Genomic DNA, 20,203 nt, shown 5'->3' on the forward strand with positions numbered 1-20,203 from the left:
TGGTATTTTGTGGAATAGCCACAATCAAGGGGCCAAAGAGCCGCATGTGGCTTGCGAGGCGCGGTTTGCCAACCACTGTCCTAGGGTGATAATTAAAAAAAAAAAAAAAAAAGAATAAAGGAATATATATTATTTGTTTTAATGGAATAAAATATTTTGGTTTTTATCTGAAAAAAAAATCATGAACTATCTGAAGCAAAACTAAGAAAACAATCCTATTTACAATTGCTTTAAATATATCTATCTACCTAGAATAAATTTAACCAAGGATGCAAAAGACCTATAATCAAAAACTCATAAAACACTGAAGAAAAACTGAAGATACAAATAAGTGGAAGCATATACCAGGTTCATGGACTGGAAGAATTAACATCATTAAAATGTCCACACTACCCAAAGCAATCTATATAGTCAAGGCAATTCCTATGAAGATAGTAATGGTGTATTTCACAAAACTAGAACAAATAGTCCAAAAATTTTTATGGAACCAAATAGCCTCAGCAATCTTGAGAAAGAAGAACAAAGGTTGGAGGAATCACACTACCTGATATCACACTAAAATACAAGGCCATAGTAATCAAAACAGCCTGGTACTAGCATAAAAAAGATACACAGATCAATGGAACAGAAGAGACATCCCAGAAATAAACCCACGGCTTTATGGTCAAATAATATTTGACAAAGGAGGAAAAAAAATACAATGGGGTAAAAACAGTCTATTTAATGATGTTGGAAAAATTAGACAAATACGTGCAAAAAAATGAAACTAAACCACCTTCTTATATCATACACGAGAATAAACTCAAATGGACTAAAGAATTAAATATAAGGCTTAAAACAATCAAAGCCCCAAAGAAAACATAGGCAGTTAAATCTCAGACATTTCTCAAAACAATGTTTTTTCTGATATATCTCTTTGGGCAAGAAAAACAGAAGAAAAAATATACAAATGGGACCACATCGAAGTATAACGTTTTTGCACAGCAAAGAAAAGCATTAACAAAATGAAAAGACAACCCACTGAATGGGAGAACATAATTGCCAATGATACATCTAATAAGGAGTTAATATCCAAAATTTATAAAGAACTTATAAAACTCAACACCATAAAAACAACTTAAAAATGGGCAAAAGACCTGAATAGACACTTCTCCAAAGAGGACATACAAATGACCAATAAAAATATGAAAAGATTGCCAAAACCGGTTTGGCTCAGTGGATAGAGCGTCAGCCTGCGGACTGAAAGGTCCCAGGTTCGATTCCGGTCAGGGGCATGTAACTTGGTTGCGGGCACATCCCCAGTGGGAGGTGTGCAGGAGGCAGCTGATCGATGTTTCTCTCTCATCGATGTTTCTGACTATCTATCCCTCTTCCTTCCTCTCTGTAAAAAATCAATAAAATATATTTTAAAAAAAAAAAGTTTAAAAAAAAATATGAAAAGATGCTGAATGTTACTAATCATCAGAGAAATACAAATTAAAACTATAATGGGGTATTCACCTCACACATGTCAGGATGGCTTATCATCAATAAATCAACAAAAAAGTGATGGAGAGGATGCAAAGAAAAAGGAACCCTCATAGACTGTTGGTGGGAGTGCAGACTGGTGCAGCCACTATGGAAAACATTATGGAGTCAGCCCCATATAACAGCTCCTCTGCTGAAGTCATGGCCAGTCTTCATAGTCTGTTAGCTGAGAGTCAATTCCACCCATGCCTCGGCGGGAGGGCCTCCCTCAGTGCAGACTCTGGTATAGGTTATTAGCCACAGCAGGTGAGGGAGCTGTACTCTGTTCATTCACACTGGGGATGGGGTGGAAGAGCCGACATACAAACGTCCCACAATACAAAGCTAGATGGACAATATCTACTCACCTTGCAAAAATGTGACAAACCCGTATGAGTCATTGGCCACCAAGTGAAGCCATTTGCATGTTGTCATACCTTTTCTCATGCTCCATACGAGACATATAAAAGAAACAACTACTGAGACCCTGGGTGGCTCTACATTGATTAGGGTTTGACTCCTGAACAGCCTCAAGGCAAGAGAGAGACAACTGCCTGCAAGGAAAGCACTTTATTTTTCTGCAAAAGTGCTGGCAGGTTCCTTACCTTCGCAAGCAGTCCGTCAGCGTAGTGGTTCCTGACGCATGGCTTTCCCCGTTCACCACACTGCCCTCACTCCCGGGGCTCAGGGGCCAGAATGGGGAGGAAGAGCCAGGCAGATCTAAACTGATGTCCCAAAAGGGGTCTATTGTGGTGGAGACTCCACTGGAAGCAGAAGGAGACAGAAAACCAAGTGAGAACTGAGACCCACAAACAGTTTCCGAGGTACCACCTCATGGAGTATACCCCCAACATCCTTTCACAGCTCTGCCCTTTTTCTTTTCTTTTATATATATTTTTATTGATTTCAGAGAGGGAGGGAGAGGGAGAGATAGAAACATCAATGATGAGAGAATCATTGATTGGCTGCCTCCTACACCCTCCCCCACTCCCCGAAATGGGGACCAAGACCGCGACCTGGGCATGTGCCCTTGACCAGCATCAAACCCGGGACCCTTCAGTCTGCAAGCTGACACTCTATCCACTGAGGCAAACCGGCTAGGGCCCCTTTTGTTTCTTTTTTAAAAGATATATGTATTTTTTATTTCAGAGAGAATGGAGAGGGAGACAGAGAAAGAAACATTGATGATGAAAGAGAATAATCATTGATCAGCTGCCTCCTGCACACCTCCTGCTGGGGATGGAGCCTGAAACCTGGTCATGTGCCCTGACCAGGAATCTAATTATGACCTGGTTCACAGGTCCACACTCAACCACTGAGCCACTGCCGGCTGAGCCAAAGCTCTGCCCTTTTATGCAAATGACATCTCAGGTGTACTCACACCCAATGCATCTTGGGCTCCCAAGGCCCTAAGGAGGGACATCGTGCAAACCACTCAAGACTGCTCCTAAAGCAACCGTTTCTACACCCAGAAGATTAGCACAATTGTTTTAGTTTTTTTGTGGGCCCCACATCTAGAGGTTCTGAATTAATAGACTCTCACCCCAGCGGCCTTGGGAAATGGGAGCTGCTGAGCCTGGGTAGTAACTCAGACCCCAAGCACACTTCACACAGAGCGCCCGACCCACAGGTTCCCAGGCTGAACAGCAGCACCAGCTAATTGCCTCCCAGAGATTTATTTCAAAACTAGAGGCCCTGGTGCACGACATTTGTGCACTGGGTGTGTGTGTGGGGGGGGGGGGGGGGTACCTCAGCCCGGCCTGTGCCCCCTCACAGTCTAGGACCGCTCAGGGGATGTCGGCTCACTGCTCCTTAGCGCTGCCTCGGAGGTAAGAGAGGCTCCGGCTATTGCCACTGCGCTCGGCAGTAGTGAGCCCGGCTTCTGGCTGAGCAGCGCTCCCCCTGTGGGAGCACACTGACCATCAGGGGGCAGATCCTGCACTGAGCATCTGCCCCCTGGTGGTCAGTGTGTATCATAGTGACCAGTCATTCCGCCGTTTGGTCGGTTTGCATATTAGCCTTTTATTAATAGGAGGATATACAAACAGGAAATTCACAGATTAGGAACCTGACTACAGAAATGTAAACAGGATATACTCTGACAGTCTCCTGCTGATGGAGTTCAATAGTATAGGGTCAAATAGTAAAGCCTGAGCCCCAACTGCTGGGAGTGATGGCCCGTGATATAGATGCTACTTAACAGAAAACTGCATCTGTAACTCTTACAGGCAAAACTGACTCCTTTCCAATCTCTTCTATCCTATACAAACTGCAAGCAGTAATCCATTATATGTTTTTAAATTTTACTGGAGCATGACCAGGCTTTTTTAGAGTTGAAGTGAGCCCTGGCTGGTGTTCCTAAGTGGTTAGAGCTAAGGGTTGTGGGTCAATTCCTGGTCAAGGGCACGTTCCTGGGTTGCAGGTTCAATGCCCGGTCCAGGTTGGGGTGCATGTGGGAGGCAACTAATCAGTGTGCCTCTCACATGTATGTTTCTCTCTCTCCTTCCCTCCCTTCCACTCTTTCTAAAAATCAATGGAAAAAATATACCTAAGTGAAGATTAACAAACAATTAAAAAAAAAGCTGAAGTGAAATAAAAACCATGGGAGTGCACTGAAGGTGAAGGAAAGCGTTTTTCTATCTTCATCACCAATGCACTCTCCTCCTAGAAATAAAAGCTTTGAGCTCTAAGCACAGAACCAAAACCTATGAAGGATTTAAGGACACTACTTGGGAGAAAATGGGAAAGGAAACCAGGAAGTACTTCAGAGTGACACACTCAAGAGCACGTATGTCCGTCTTTGAGGAGCCCTTTACCTGGCTCCTGGTTCCAGGGCCCTGAAGAAAGCAGGGTGGGGGGCAGCCTACAGCTCACCCACTGCGTGTGCACAGTGCAAATGCCCACACCCACAGCCCTGCAGCCCGAACACTGCCCTGACGACCTGCACATTCAGGGGCCTGCTAATTTCTGGTGCCATCACCACTGGAGCTATATTATCCCACACGTGCCAGTGGCGGCCAAAATAAAACATGTCCCGTCTCCCATCTGGCTGTGCTGCAGACACTCCACTGTAAGACACAGCCAGGAGGACGAAACTTTCCGCTCAAGAATCTAAAACTTTGAAAACTTCTCAGAACACCACAGTCTGCAAGTTGGAAATGTGCCATCATGTTAATCAGCAACATCCAGTGAAGTCAGTTTCCTGGAAGAACCGGGGCCCACAGTGTGGGATGGCGAGCAGGGCCTGGGAGGAGCCAGGACACGCAGGTCCCTGCGAAGCCTCCACTTACTGGCAGACCTGGCAGGTGACGTCCGACTGCAGCCCCCCTGTGAAGATCTGGTCTATGATGCAGTTGCAGTGGTTGGGGTTGCTGGCCTTCTTTCCATTATCATCACCTGGGGAAAGATTGCAGCTCTGTGATTCACATCTGTGCCCCCCGAGATCCCCAAAGCCAGCAAGTTTCTAAAAGCCACAGACCAAGGGACAAGGCCATTTGAGCAGAGGCATTATGAAGCCCGAGGTGAAGGGCAGGTGAAGATACTTAACATCAAAAGACGGGCGTGGCCAGGAAGGGGGGAAGACCCAGAAGTCAGTTTCATTTTCCATTTTCTTCTCCCTCTGATATGCTCAGCTTCCAGCTTAGCACCAAATGCCCAGTAACTGGGGAAGTGAGTGGCTCCTTTCCCACTAACAGAGGACTAGATGTGTATTTCCTAGAGAGTGACCTGACACACTGTGGGGAATACTCCTGGGAAGTGGCCTTGCTTCCGGGACTGTCCCTGCAGGACTCCCGCTCAGTGTTTCTCAGGGGTCCCCACGCCTGGAGCTGCAGGGTCAGCTCTGCTCCAGCCAGTTGTACAAGCACAATTCCCACCCTCGCCAGGGCAATGCAAGGTGTGTTTGCAGGGAGCCCGGAACAGCATGGGCTTGAACTGCCCAGGCCCACTCACATGCACAGTTCAAACCCACATTGTTCAAGGGTCAGCTGAGGGCGGAAATCCGAGAACGTTGAAGGCCAACTTAAGTTATAATCAGAATTCCAACTGCACAGGCAGTTGGTACCCCCATGTTCAAGGGTCAAGTATATATAGGGTGGGGGCAAATTACAGCTGTGTGTATATGATAGTTTATTCTTTTTTTAAAATAGCGCTTTTTGTAAATGTCTTTAAATTTATTTTTATTGATTTTTTTTTTAGAAATATAGAAACAATAAGAGAGAAACATCGATCAACTGCCTCCTGCATGCGCTCACTGGGGATCGAGCCTAAAATCCAGGGATGTGTCCTGACTGGAATAGAACCGGTGAACCCGCCCCCACCCCCTTTTTTGTTAATCCTCACTGGAGGATATTTTCCCATTGATCTTTAAGGGAGAGTGGTAGAGAGAGGGAAAGACAGAGAGAAACATCGATGTGAAAGAAACACATTGATTGGTTGCCTTCCCACACAAGCCCTGACCAGGGCCCAGGCCAGGGAGGAGCCTGCAACCAACACACATTCCCTTGACTGGAATTGAACCCAGGATCCTTTGGTCCACAGGTCAACACTCTATCCACTGAGCCAAAGTGGCCAGGGAGAACCAGTGACCTCTTGGTGAAATGCTCAATCCACTGAGCTAGACCAGCTGGGGTACATGGTTTATTCTTGTATGATTAATTATTGTATTACTAGAGGCCCGGTGCACAAAATTCATGCACTTAGGGGGGTCCCTCAGCTGGCCTGAGCCCTCTTGCAGTCCGGGAGCCCTGGGGGGGAATGTCCAACTGACGGCTTAGGCCCATCCTTAGCATTGCCACCGAGGCGGGAGAGGCTCCCACCACTGCCGCTGCACTCGCCAGACATGAGCCCGGCTTCTGGCTGAGCGGCACTCCCCATGGGAGCACAGTGACCAACAGGGGGCAGCTCCTGTGTTGAGTATCTGCCCCCTGGTGGTCAGCGCGCATCATAGTGACTGGTCATTCGGTCATTTGTATATTAGCCTTTTATTATGTTGGATAGGCTGCAGATGAGGCCCTCTAGAACCATAAGAAATGCAAAAAATTCACTGTTAACTCATTCTCAAATTGCCCCCACTTAAAATCAAATTGCCCCCCCGCCCCGGTGGGGCATGTGCTGCACCTTGGGAACCCATGGGCTTGACACTTATCCTCTCTGAGCTTCATTTCTGAATACATATGCATACACCATGGGAATTGTAATCTCTTCTCTGCCTACCTCACTGGGTTATCATGAGGAGATTCTGAGCTAATAAACCTAGAAATGTTTCATCAAGTAAGTGATGTCTAAACGGGAAGGGATTGTTATTTTTAAGCCCACAGGTACCCTCGCAGGTAGCAGGTACTGATTAGGGGAGGAGGGTATGATTGTTTCCTGGGACTGTAGCTATGGAAGCTTTGCAGAGGGTTCCGTAGGCCTCTAGCAGCCCTGTAGCGGTGGTTGTCCCTGGAGGCACTGGTAGGGGGGATTGGGAGGAGGTTGGGGGGGGCGCTAGGGGGTGGCGAGGCTGAAGGGGGAGTAACTGTCAAACCTCCCTGCTTGGTGATTCTTTAAATTGTATGTGACCAGTTTCACAGCTGTACGTGCTCAGGGCAATCTCCTGGAATGGGGTGGGGGCCAGGCCAGGGTGGGGCCAGGTGGGCTAGGAGGGTGGGTTTAGCTGCACTCCCAGTGAGGTTCAGTGCGCTTCCGCTGTGGAGAAGGTGCTGCTGCTGCTGTGTGGGGGGGGGGGGGGGGGAGGGAGGGAGGGGATGGGTCTGACCCTGGGGGTCCACTCAGGCCTGCTTCCAACTGGGTGTGGAGTTGTAGGGAGGAGAGGCATGCCTGGGCCCAGCAGAGGGGGCCCGGCAGTGACGGGCTGCAGGGCCCCGGGTGCCTCGGGTTGCTGAGGGGAGATATTGGGAGTCGGAGTTGTGGGCTGTGGCTACCCCCGAAGCTGGGTCTTCTCCCCGTCTGGTCAGCCTCCCTGTCCCCCCAGGGTGAGGGGGCTAGGGTAGGGTGTCCATGCAGGGCGATTGGAAGAGCTCCCCGTGGCTGCTTCCTCTTCCTTCTTTGCAGTCTGGGCTCCTGTCAGGCGCTCTCCTTAGACCCCCAAGAACTTGGCTCCGGCCACCCCGCCCCTCCATGGCTCACTGCAGCCCCCGCCCCACTTGGCTCTCCCCGACTGCCCGCCTATCAGGAGGCTGCTGGGGTGCCCTGCTGTGGGCAGCGTGGTCCTGGGGCAGGGGGGTGGGGGTGGGGGTGTGGGGAGCAGCTCCAGTGAAGTTTAGTAAACCCCAGGTTGACGTCAGAATTCAGCTGTGGGGCTGCAGGGGAGTCTGCCTGGGCAGGACGAAATCGCACTAGACCAGCAGTGGGCAAACTACGGCCCGGATCCGGCCCGTTCGGCTGTTCTATCCGGCCCGCGGAGCCAAAAGAGCGGAGGGTTCTCTTGCTCTCCCCTCCGCTCCTTTACTTTGAATTTATATTAGTTCACACAAACACTCCATCCATGCTTTTGTTCCGGCCCTCCGGTCCAATTTAAAAACCCATTGTGGCCCTCGAGTCAAAAAGTTTGCCCACCCCTGCACTAGACCCTGAGTCCCACCCTACGGCCCTGCAGCCCCGCCCATCCTGTGAACGGTCATGATGTGACAGCGTCCTGGATAATTTGCATATTCCTCTATTATATATATAGACTTTCCATACAAACAACTGTAAACCTACTTTTGCCCCACCCTGTACATAATTTGTGTAGGTATACGAATATAAAATTTATATGGTTAAATATAGTACATATTAACATATATCCTACATCTTCTATATGACTTTCATTCAATTAGAGAATGGGCTAGAACATTTGTCCCCCGTATACATTACATAGAAAAGTTAAATTATCACAAGGAATGTAAAGGGCGGCCACGGCCTTCTGACAGCAGCTGCCTAGAGATCGGGGAGGAAATGCCACCCACAAGGATCTAAAATTCATGGAACAAAATGTTAGGATGCAGAAAAATACATGAAGATGCAAAGAAAAATGAGCTGAAACCTACTTGAGGTCCCAACCCCGTAAAAGAGCAACATAAAGCAGGTGTGGGGGTGCATTAGGCCCAGGCAGCCCCACAGCTGTGAGCCAGCAGCCTCCATAAGCTTGGAATTCAGGTGGCCCTGCTTCTGAGTGAGCCTCACGCTGCATTTCAAAGGAATCCTGTCAGAAGTAGGCCACATGACTTCATCCTTTTTTCATCATGTGAACATTTAACAGCCATGCATGTTCCAACATTCTCCTCAGTGCCATCGCAGCACCCAAGTGAGGGCTCTTTCATGGGCTGGTCTGTCTGCACAGCAGCTTATACTTAATACTGGGAAACCAAACCTTACCTAAGCTACTAAGCAACTTCTATTTGGTTCCTGGGCAAACGTTAAAAGGATAACACATCTGCTTTTAGGAGAAAGAATGTTAAGGGAAAGAGCTCCAGCCCAGAGCCAGGACAGCTGACCCCAATGCGCTGTCTGAGCTGGAGCCTCAGGCTCCACAGGGCGTCTGAACAGCCCAGACCCAGAGCCTGAGGAGGAGCATGAAGGCTGTTCCACACCAAGTGACCTAGAAAAGCAGGGCTTGTCGTAAAGGACATGATGTACTAGTAAGCGAAAGCTGGCCAGTAAGAGGCCCCCTGCAACGAGCTTCACCAGCCCAGAGGCCACAGGCCACGGGCAGCATGTGCCCTCGGCACACGTCGGTCACAGCTGAGAGTCAGCTGAGCCAGCAGCACCACCAGCAACCCTTAGGAACCAAAACTCCTCTGCCCTCACCCAGGCCCACGACACAGGAGGCCAACTGTGCGCTTCAGGGGCCCTCAGCCCCGCGGCTGGGACTTGTCAGTCCACTTCAGCTGGGGCTGCACCGGGCGCCCCACACAGGAAGTCCCATGCAGGGAGCAGGGCAGGGGGAGGAACCCCCACAGTGTGTTCCTCAGGCTTCATCTCCTGCCTCCAGCCCTAGGAGCTGCTGCCAGCTGCCCCTCCCCTAGACCCATACATATCTGAGAACCCTACATGTTCCAGTGAGCTCCTAAGCAAGACCTAGAAGGAAAGCCCCTGACGGGAAATGAACCTGACTCAGGGCCAGGGAGGTCCTGGCAGATGCAGGTGCAGTTCCATGTGCACAGCTCTGTGACTGTGGAGCAACGACAGTCTTCCTGGGCCCCGCAGGGAAGAGTACTCTATAGCTAAGCTGTGCTGAGAGCCCACGCCGAAGCTGCTGGCCTGAGGAGCTGCAGGGGCTGCAGGTGAGGCCGAGGAGACCCGCGGCCAAGGACTCGAGGGAAAAGAGGTGTAGGAGAGAGGGATGGGGAGAGAGAGGGAGAGAGGGGCAGGTAGAGGGGGGGAGAGAGGGCGGAGAGAGGGGAGAGAGTGGCGGGGAGAGAGAGGGGTGGGGAGAGAGAGAGAGGGGAGAGAGGGGAGAGGGGCGGGGAGATAGGTAGAGAGAGAGAGAGAGAGGGGAGAGAGAAGTGGAGAGAGGGATGAGAGAGAGGGGCAGGGAGAGAGGTGGGGGGGAGGGGAAGAGAGGGGCGGGGAGCTCACTGTTGACAATCACAGGCTGCTGAGAACCAAACATTATGCTGCTCTATGCTGCTCTACCCCCAGGAGGATGGGAAGACAACACCAAAAACTGTTGCTCCTCTTGAGAAAGCAAACTATAAAGAACCTCTTTAGGGTAATTGCAGTTTTTATTATTGGGGGAAACACCATTAGACACAAATCTAATGTGAACAGGTGGGCTGCGCCCCATTGTGTAGAAGCGCACACTTGACCCCCACCGCCCCGCCATGTACAGGCGCTGGCCCCACCTTTGCAGTGCCTCCGCCTCCCCGCCACCCCGTGGCCCCACCTTTGCAGTGCCGGTGCAGCACATCCAGGGCGGCTATGAGGAACTCGTGCGCGTCCTGCTGCTCATACCCCGCCAGGTGCCGGGCATGCGTCCACACCAGGTGCAGCAGTTTGTATGGGATGTGGGGGGAGCGGTGCCCAGAGTAAAACTGCACAGAGAAGGAAACAAACCACTCATCAGGAACTAGTGCTATACTCTGAACACATACACACTTAGCAGCTGCTTGGAATGTCCACTTCCTGGACTTCCTGAGCCCGGGTATCATTTTCGATAAGCCTAAGGGTTGAGTTATGATGTGTTTGTCAAGAGAAACAGATCTATACACTAACAGATGAATTCTGCTGCTTCAAAAATGTATCTTAATAAACCCGAGCCTATTTGAATTGATCAACCAAAGTGCCCAGTGAAAATGCTTAAACCCACATCTAAAACTGACACACCCACCATTAGTTTCTCAATTAAACCTGTCTTCCTCCTGTTTGGGCCCAACGAGTACATTCAGTGTGCTCACTTCTGTGGTCCCAGAAGCCACTGGCCTGCTGTGGGCATGAAGGTAACGGGCCAAATGGTCAATGGCTCCAGCTTTGCAGGCCAGGTGGTTTCGGCAGCAACTGCCCACTAGTCCCACCTCCTCTGCTGCAGCGCAAAAGCAGCCGTGCCAGGATGTGGGAGAGCGGGCACAGCAATACTGCCATCAAAAGCGATCAACAAGCAGACCAGGCCATCTGCTGGCTCCTGTGTCGACACCTGGAGCACATGTAGACCCTCCCAGCAGGACACCTGAGCCCATGTAGACCCTTTCAGCAGGACACCTGGGCACATGTAGACCCTCCCAGCAGGACACCTGGGCACATGTAGACCCTCCCAGCAGGACACCTGAGCACATGTAGACCTGCCCAGCAGGACACCTGAGCACATGTAGACCCTTCCAGCATGACACCTGAGCACATGAAGACCCTCCCAGCAGGACACCTGAACCCACGTAGACTCTCCCAGCAGGATACCTGAGCACACGTAGACCCTCCCAGCAAGACACCTGGAGCCCACGTAGACCCTCCCAGCAGGACACCTGAGCACATGTAGACCCTCCCAGCAGGACACCTGGTTCACATGAAGACCCTCCCAGCAGGACACCTGGGCACATGTAGACCCTCCCAGCGGGACACCTGGGCACATGTAGACCCTCCCAGCAGCCTGTGGGGTGGGCAGCAATCCATTCTGTAGGTGGGTGGCTGAGCTGCTTCAGCTCTGAGAGGCTTTGCTGAGGTTTCCAAGCTGAGTGCTGATGGTCCACCCACGGTGCTAGGGTGGTCACACCGCCAGTGCTGGTCAGGGACAGACATGGACAGCACAGAATGAGTGTCACCCATGATCCAACCCGGGAGCAGAGGCTGGTGAGAGGACAGGCCGGGTGCTGCACTCAGAATGCCCAGCAACAGGAGAGAGATCGTGCTCCTGAGACAGGGCAGGGAAGGGGTGCACACATGTCCACACGCCTGTGCGCCAGGTGGCAGACGACAGAAAGGGGTCAGTACTTGCAGACCAATGTCAGCCTCCTCTCATCCTCTAAGTTACCTTCATGCCAATGGTCAATCATCTCCTATCTAATTATTCCTTTTGGAAAGACGTAAGCCTTCCACAATAAACGCGCCTTCCTTTATTCTATTGCAAGCAACCCCGTCAGAAACGCTCTGTGCACATGCAGCTCACCTCCTGGAAGAGGGAGGACATCTCACACACCAGGCAGGAGCTGGGGCTCTGCATCTCACAGCGGTGCCGGTCCGAGAGGAAGAAGTCGCGCAGCAGTGGCGTGTGCGTGAGCGCCTGCACGATGCAGTTCATGAAGCACGTGTTGCCCAGGTTGATCAGCCCTCGCAGCCCTGGGGGGCAGACAGGAGGCGGTGACAGGGCACTGTCTTGCAGGACTGACCCCAGGGTACCACAAGCTCCTTCACATTCATGTGTCCGCTTCTCTTTCCTCATCCATTCAGGAAGAAATTTAATATTTTTATGCCACTTTTATGTAAACTATACTGAGGAATGTTCGTCACCATCACTCCCCAACCCTTGGCCTCACTTTAGCCATTGTTTTAACAAGGTTACCCAAAGACATTCTTTTTATTTATTGATTGACTTCAGAGAGGAAGGGAGAGGGAAAGAGAGATAGAAACATCAATGATGAGAGAGAATCATTGATAGTCTGCCTCATGCACGCCCCCCACTACTGGGGATCGAGCCCGCAACCCAGTCATGTGCCCTTGACCGGAATCAAACCTGGGACCAGTCCACAGGCTGTCGCTCCATACAATGAGCCAAACCGGCTAGGGCCCAAAGATATTCAGGCAACAGGACAAGTCAGAATGGAGCCTAACAACAAAGATAACTTTTTAAAAAGTTTCTATTTCTTCAACTGTTAGGAAACCCAGAGGATACATTCACACATATCACTGTACACAGCCTCAACCTGGTGAGAGTACCCCTGAGCCTTTTGCACATGGGGATTTTCAGGGGTAGCAACTGTTCTTCCCATCCCTGCACCCCAAGCCTGCTCCAGGAGCTCAAGAGGTGGCTGGTGAGAGAATGGGAGAATGAATTATTCACTGTGCCATGAAACCATTTTTTACAATAATGTTAACCCTCAGCAAGAAGCCTAACTGGGAGTAACCACAGACCAGCGCCAGCACTGCCACCCACCTATGGTGCAGTTGGAGGTGATCTTCCGCCGTTTTGGGTTGTGTTTCAGCAGCTCGAGCTCCCGCTTGCTTGGTTCCCATGTTGAAAACTTCTCTCCAACACCTACAGAGGAGACAGGCCGGGCGCTATGAGTTGAATCTGGAGCGAGCGTGCTTATAGGGGCACATGGCGGTGATGCACTATTGTCAGGCTTCAAAGATATTTCAAAGAGGGACCAAACTCTAAGGATAAAGCCTATTTTGCTTCGACAGGCTAAACAACACGAAAGGAGTTTCTCAGAGTCTGTGCTGTGAATGAGCTGCTTCCTGCAAGGAAAGCCACGCCCCCATGAAAGCCAGCCCAACTCCAATGCCAGGGCCTTCCCAAAGCCTTGCCCCTGAGCAGAGCCGGCAGCCTCAGCGCCTGGGGAGTGCACAGCAGTTTAGATGAGGGATTCTCCGGCCAATGAGCAAAACTGATAGAACATGGATTTTTAAAAATATATTTTGAAAAATACATGTTGTTGAGATGTGCCCTTAAAAGATTTAAACCAAAGACAAAGCTGTAAATGCTAATAAGGGTCACATCTCACCTACCACAGCCCCATGTCCATATAAGGCCCTTGCTCCGTGCCCCGAAAACGCCTGCACAGTAACCTCAACAGGACAGCACCTTGCTCAATGAGGGCCCTGCAGCGAGGCCCGAGGAAGACTCGGGCTGCTCTGGCACCTGCAGGCCTGTGGCCCTGTGGGTCAGTGCTCTGCGCAAAGAAACAGCACCCTCAGACCCAGGGGCAATGCTACTACATTTCTGAGGGGAAAAGAATAGGAAGTTGAAGTTAAAGTTGTTCTCCAGAAAAGATTTGTTAAACACAAGTAATTCTGATCATACCCATGTCTATGCTTCCTTTCTCAAAAACAATGGGCTGTTTATGAAGCAGAACACACAGGCCAGCTCTGTGAGCAGATGTGGCTACACTCTCTCCATAAACACTGGCGGGCTGCCAGATGAGACAAGCTCACCAGCCATGTGGGGGCACACTCCATCACTGTCCTAACAGCACCAGCACACATTGGAAATGAAAACTAATAAAGGGGGGAATCAGGGTGACCAAAAAGAAATGCCTGAACAATACATAAAATGGGTGCACTTCGCTTGTGTGTATCCCTGCCTCTATGCCCAATGAAGACGTGTGTGTGGGTGGAAGCCACGCAGACAGGAGCCCACAATGGCAGCAGCCACGAGGCCCTGCACAGAAGGGTGCTGTGGAAGTGGTGGATGACATTTTCCATCTGGCAATCTTAATTCTGTTAACAGAGATTAAACATAACCCAAACAGTTAAGTTTTAAAAGAGATTCTATAATAATTTAATCAGAAAGCAGTCCGCCCTCCTGGAAGAAGCCAGGTACCTATATTTTTTTTTACCAGAGTTGTCTATTTTTGTTTTATTAGAATACAGACTAACATGAAATATTAATTTTCCAAATTCTTAACCATTTCATAAATAACAATAAAGAAAACAGACATTTTACAGAATGTTGCATTAAATAAGATAAAAATATATACATCTATTTTGCCTGGAGCAAGCTGGAGGAAAATACTTGCCGGACTCCTATGTCTGAACTGTATCTAGAACATTCTGTCCTGTGCTTTCTGCCTTGGTGAGGTGAAGGAGCAGCATGCCTGAAAGGATGCCGCTGGGCCCAGGAGTTTACTTCCCTGAAGAGGAAGGCCCTGCCCTTGGTTGGCCCGAGTTCTCATGGTAATAAAACATCCTCTCCACCCCCAAATCCTTCACTACAACGAGCCAGTTTAGTCTCAACTTCCCGTTGTCCACTCCACTCCATGTGCATCACACCAGGTAATACCTGCAGGCAGGCTAGGAACTTGCTTCCTCTCCATCGCCCCCTTCGCACACCCTGCAGTCTACGTGCTCTTTTATTGAAGACGAGTTTAAGAGAGTTTTCCCGCGCAACCCCCTCTGCAGTTTGATGCCTCAACGTGTCTGTCCCTGACCGACCTCTTTAGGGCACAGCTGGTGGTTTTTACATTCAGGAGCAGGAACCATCAGGTTCTGGAGCATTCAGAATGCTGAGTAGGATGAGAGGCATCCCCATGGTTCCATCCTTGGGGCCCAGGAAGGGCTTATCCTCTCCTCCGGGGGACAGCCCAGGCACATACAAGTTTAATATTACTGAGGTGAGACTGCTCTCTGGAATCCTGAAGAGCTAGGCAAACTGCTCATCGGGGACCTGTTGCTGTCCCTGTGAATGTGTCTGCAGTCAGGAGAACTAAGTGTGGGTGCACATTATCTCTCAAGCCCAGCAGAGCCTCACAACAGCCACAGGCCCTGGGGCCCAGGGCAAGGACAGCTCTGGGAGGCTGTGAGAGTGATGGGCATCTGCACCTGAGGGCAGCCCTGCAAGCCTAGGTTGCCTCCGCGGAGCCTGCAGGAGGGAGCTGCCCGCAGGAGGGAGGCACAGCTGTCTGTGGGGGGAGGGGGATAGGGTGTTGTCTTTCCAACAAATAGCAAAACTCCAGCTGCTACCCTACCTCCCCTGCCTCCTTACATGGCCTCTCCCTAGATAACTGGTCTTCCTCTTGGTGAGCTTCACCCTGACGGGCGTGAGGAATGCAGGGCAGGGAAACAAGGAAGCAGGTAAATCAAGGCAAGACCCACCTTGCAGTTTCCAAGCTTTCCGCTGCTCCTCCTTGGCAATGGTTTCCATGTCCTTGTCATAGATGTAGTCCTGGCACAAAAAGCAATAGATGCCTCCATACATCAGTTCTATGGCTGAAAAGACAAAGGAAGAGAGAGAGACAAAGGTAATTGAAAATGAAAGGGAATGCTTAAGAACATGAATCAGATACACAGTGCTTTAGACACGGGACTGTGTGCAGCATTTCCCTCTCCAATCACAGAGCCCAGTCACTGCAAAGGCCTCCTCCCACTTCAGGCGGCATGTCCCACGCAGACGACGCGGACCTCTCTCCTCGGGACACCCCCCACAGGCTGAGGTGCCACATCCATAGTTTATAAAGAACTCAATAGTCAAGTATCTGAAAGAGTAACATTTAAAACAAGGGAAACTCTCATTGCCTTTTAAATCAGAATTCTTGCCCTGACATACAGTAACCATGCTTTCCTACATCTGGAATTCCCAGTCCTATTACAAAAAGGAATGCAGGAATCGTTTCCTTCTCTTATTTTAAGGAGAGCAGTAAATTATTCTCTGACCAGACAGTGCTGACTTCTTGACCAGAGCTGCCTGTTACCCACATTGAGTGGGTCCTGTGCACTTTCTCAATCTCTGTAAAATAGGGAGACAGCTGACTCCAAATTAGTTCATTATTATAAAGGTAAATAAGATGAAACTCTTTGAGCAAAGGACAATTGAATTTGAATGAAATCTCAATTCAAAAATTTAAAGGAATTATTTTGGCTTGGAGTCAACAAGCATTATCAGAGATTTGAGAGGCAATAGCATGGAGGAAACAGCACAAACTTAAGAGTAACGGGTAATTCAGAGCTGTGCCTGGTAGTCATGTTCTTTGACAAATTACTCCCCGCCCCCCGCCCCCCCACCCCCCCCCCACCCCCCGCGCTCCCCGAGCCTGTCTCCGTTTGGTATTATGGAGCAGCGACAGCACGGACACCTCCCAGTCCTGTATGGTAACTGATCAGCGCATGTCCCGGTGCGCAGCCACACCTAGTGAATTACAGCTCCTCCCAGTCCGTCTCCCGCGACCACGACTCAGCTCAGCAGCACTGGCAGGCCTGCCAGGTCCTCTGAAACAGGCCCATTACATCACACCCAGCAGGACAGGAACCCCACGCCTCCCTTTTACCAGACTCCGACACTCTCTCTGCAAGTCCGAGCACTCAGCCAGCGCCCTTGTCACTACAGGCTAATGGCACAGTCCTGGCATGGGAATACCTATGGGACAAGCTAAACAAGGAGAATAAACATTTTCAGAAAAGCAAAGGCATTCCATGAAAAATATGCCAAGCAGACAGCCAATCACAAAACTCCCAGCCAGGGAGAGGAGTACCATTGCTCAGTGTGTGTTCACATACTCCAGGGGAGTCCTTCTTTGAGGCACTTTCCACAGCAACAGTTCATCACTGCGTAAACCAGGGGTGGGCAAACTTTTTGACTCGAGGACCACAATGGGTTCTTAAACTGGACCGGAGGGCCAGAACAAAAGCATGGATGGAGTGTTTGTGTGAACTAATATAAATTCAAAGTGAAGGAGCGGAGGGGAGAGCAAGAGAACCCTTGGCTCTTTCGGCTCCGCGGGCCAGATAGAACAGCCGAACGGGCCGGATCCGGCCCGCAGGCCGTAGTTTGCCCATGGCTGGCGTAAACCAATGTGGACGGGGGATCAACAGTGGGAAGGACAGTCTTCTCAACAAGCGATGCTGGGACAACAAGGTCTCCACAGGCCAGAGTGAGGCTGGACCCTCACCCGACACCACACACACCAACTCAAACTGGACCTGTGACCTAAACACAAAAGCTAGAAGTTTATTATCCTGAGAAGACACAGGAGCAAGTCTTCATGGATCGACATATTGAACACCACAAGGACGAGCACCAAAAGGAAACAAGATAAACTTGACTTCATCCAAATTAAACTCTGTGCATCAAAGATATTACTAAGAAAGGGGAGAGACAACCTACAGGATGGAAGACTATCTGCAGATCATGAATATGACAGGACTGACTAACCTGAATACACCCTTTCACTTGCAGGCACGTCCCAGAGAGGAAGACATACTTGCACACAGAAGCGTATACACAATTGGTTATCATGACATCCTATATAATAAAAAGGTAATATGCAAATTGACCATCACTCCAACACACAAGATGGCTGCCAAAAGATGGCCAGCAGGGGAGGGCAGTTGGGGGTGACTGGGCCGGCAGGTGAGGGCAGTTAGGGGCAACCAGGCCTGCAGGGGAGGGCAATTGGGGGTGATCGGGCCAGCAGGGGAGGGCAGTTGGGGGCAATCGGGCTGGCAGGGGAGCAGTTAGGTGTTGATCAGGCTGGCAGGGGAATGGTTAGGGGGTGATCAGGCTGGCAGGCAGAAGTGATTAGGGGCAATCAGCCAGGCAGGCAGGCGAGCGGTTAGGAGCCAGCAGTCCCGGATTGTGAGAGAGATGTCCGAATGCACTCAAGGGGTCCCAGATTGGAGAGGGTGCAGGCTGGGCTGAGGGACACACCCACCCCATGCACGATTTTCACGCACCGGGCCTCTAGTTGTTTATAAGAACCAATCCAAACGTCTATCAATGGACAAATAAACAAACTGTGGTATATCTCCACAATAGGCATACAAAGGAATCTGCTTCAGACATACAAAGCAATGATGGTGGAACCTCAGTTCTCAAACTTAATTCGCTCTGGAGGCTGTTAGAGAAGCTATTTGACCAAAAAATCAAATCATCTTTTATGTACTCTAATTCATCTTTTATCTAATGTAACTCATTTTCATCTGTTCATTTTTTATCTAATGTAATTCAATTTTATCTAATGTAAATGAGATTAACCTATTCCTGACCCCCAAATGATTCCATTTTAGCCTTACTTATATACAGTTCAATGTTAACGTACAATTTAATCTATAAACACTGCTTTTCTTAAGTGTATGGAACCACCCTACTAGCCCGAGCAAGTCACTCTCAGCACTCGCCGGGCTGTCTCTCATCAGATGCAGCATCCTTGCTTGTTTATGCATCACTGTCTCTACAAGGCTGTCCCTGGCTAACGCTTTTCAGCTGCTTTTCCTTTACCCACAACAACAGCAGCATTCCTACCCCTTCAGTGGCCTGTGGTCCTGGTCTCTTTCATACCCTTAGGAACATCAGCATCTTGATGGCCTCCTCATGATTTAAAATTGCGCTCATGGTTGATCTCCTGAAAACAAAAGCATTGTTTGTTGCCTGAGAGACGCTTTTTGTCACGCCAAGTTCTCAGCTTGAAAGAATGGTCAGGTTGAAAACAGAAGTTTGGTTCAACAACTGGAGACATTTTATCTGTGAACAACTTGGTCGAGAACAAATCATTCAAGATGGCAGAGAAACGAGGTTTGACTGTACTAACACGAGACAACATGGATGAACCCCAAACTTCCTTACACTGTCCCATTATGAAAATAAACAATCTTTTCTGTCAAAGAAGGGAGTGTAGGCAGCCTCGGGTGACATGCAGCTCCCTGGGGGCCGCTATTTTGAAACAGCAAAGGTCAACCCCTCCCTTTAAATTAGCCAATCGTGCAAGATGGGGAGCCTGAGCTCTAATCAAGAGTGAGGGACAGGTCACGTGCATAAGGCACAAAAGCCCGAGTGGACGCCCACTAAGCCTGCCATGCTCCCACCCTTGTGCATGCACCAATCCTGCAGGACGAAAGATATCTGCCTTGTTGCCTGGCTCCCAAGTGTCCTTTCAGTTCTACCACGGCCCCCTCTCTTGAGGAGGTGTGCCCCACTGCCAAGTTGCGGCGGCCTCGGTGAGGAGGGACAGCCAGCAACAAGAGAAGGGCCCAAGCAAGAACTGCAGCAATCAGGTGACCTCATGCACGAGCCATGGTGAGGAATTGAACTGAATACTACTTTGGTGGTTGAGTATCCTCAGAAGTCGGATGTATGTGACTGGGATGTGTCTTGGACATGAAGAAAGTGCGGAGTTCTGATGTGCAGTTCCGTTCTCCCACAAGGGAAGCGGCCAGAGAGGGACAAAGTGAATCTCAGAGAGTGCAACAACTCTCCAATATGGGGGATTGATCACAGGCGAGAAATCTCCAATATGGGAGGTTGAGCACATAGTCATTAAGGACTTTCTGAGAATAGGAACCAAAAATTCTAGGTCTAGGGAATATAATACATTCCCTAAACAGTCAATTAGGAGAATGCTGAGGTTCTGGGGAAGGGCAGTCCCCGAACCAGGGACAGGAGATACTGCTCTGCTTCAGTGGTTTTTTTTTTTATACAGGGCATTCTGTGGTGTCTGTGGGTCCTGCATGCCCGTATAAGTGTTTCTGTTGATGTTTTGTATCTCTTCGTTGTTTGGTTTAATTTGTTTAAAGATTGGGCACATCCTCCTTTGGGGAGCCCAGCTACTGTGGTGAGGATGAACATGTGGCAGAGATGGCA

At 49.9% G+C, this 20,203-nt stretch overlaps 1 protein-coding gene across 1 annotated transcript in view; it reads right to left on the reverse strand.

Annotated features, from left to right (window-relative positions):
- Positions 1–20,203, reverse strand: part of USP22 (ubiquitin specific peptidase 22) — a 62,130-nt gene that overhangs the window by 14,525 nt on the left and 27,402 nt on the right. The window contains exons 3-8 of the mRNA XM_080682146.1: positions 15,727–15,840; positions 13,067–13,168; positions 12,083–12,252; positions 10,373–10,520; positions 4,797–4,902; positions 2,112–2,270 (exon numbers count right to left, since the gene is read on the reverse strand). Of these exons, the coding sequence (XP_080538272.1) occupies positions 2,112–2,270; positions 4,797–4,902; positions 10,373–10,520; positions 12,083–12,252; positions 13,067–13,168; positions 15,727–15,840 (799 nt within the window). The remainder of the gene's footprint in view (positions 1–2,111; positions 2,271–4,796; positions 4,903–10,372; positions 10,521–12,082; positions 12,253–13,066; positions 13,169–15,726; positions 15,841–20,203) is intronic.

This window comes from Plecotus auritus (genome assembly GCF_963455305.1).
Source record: "Plecotus auritus genome assembly, chromosome: 7".
NCBI classification, from domain to species: Eukaryota; Metazoa; Chordata; class Mammalia; order Chiroptera; family Vespertilionidae; genus Plecotus; species Plecotus auritus.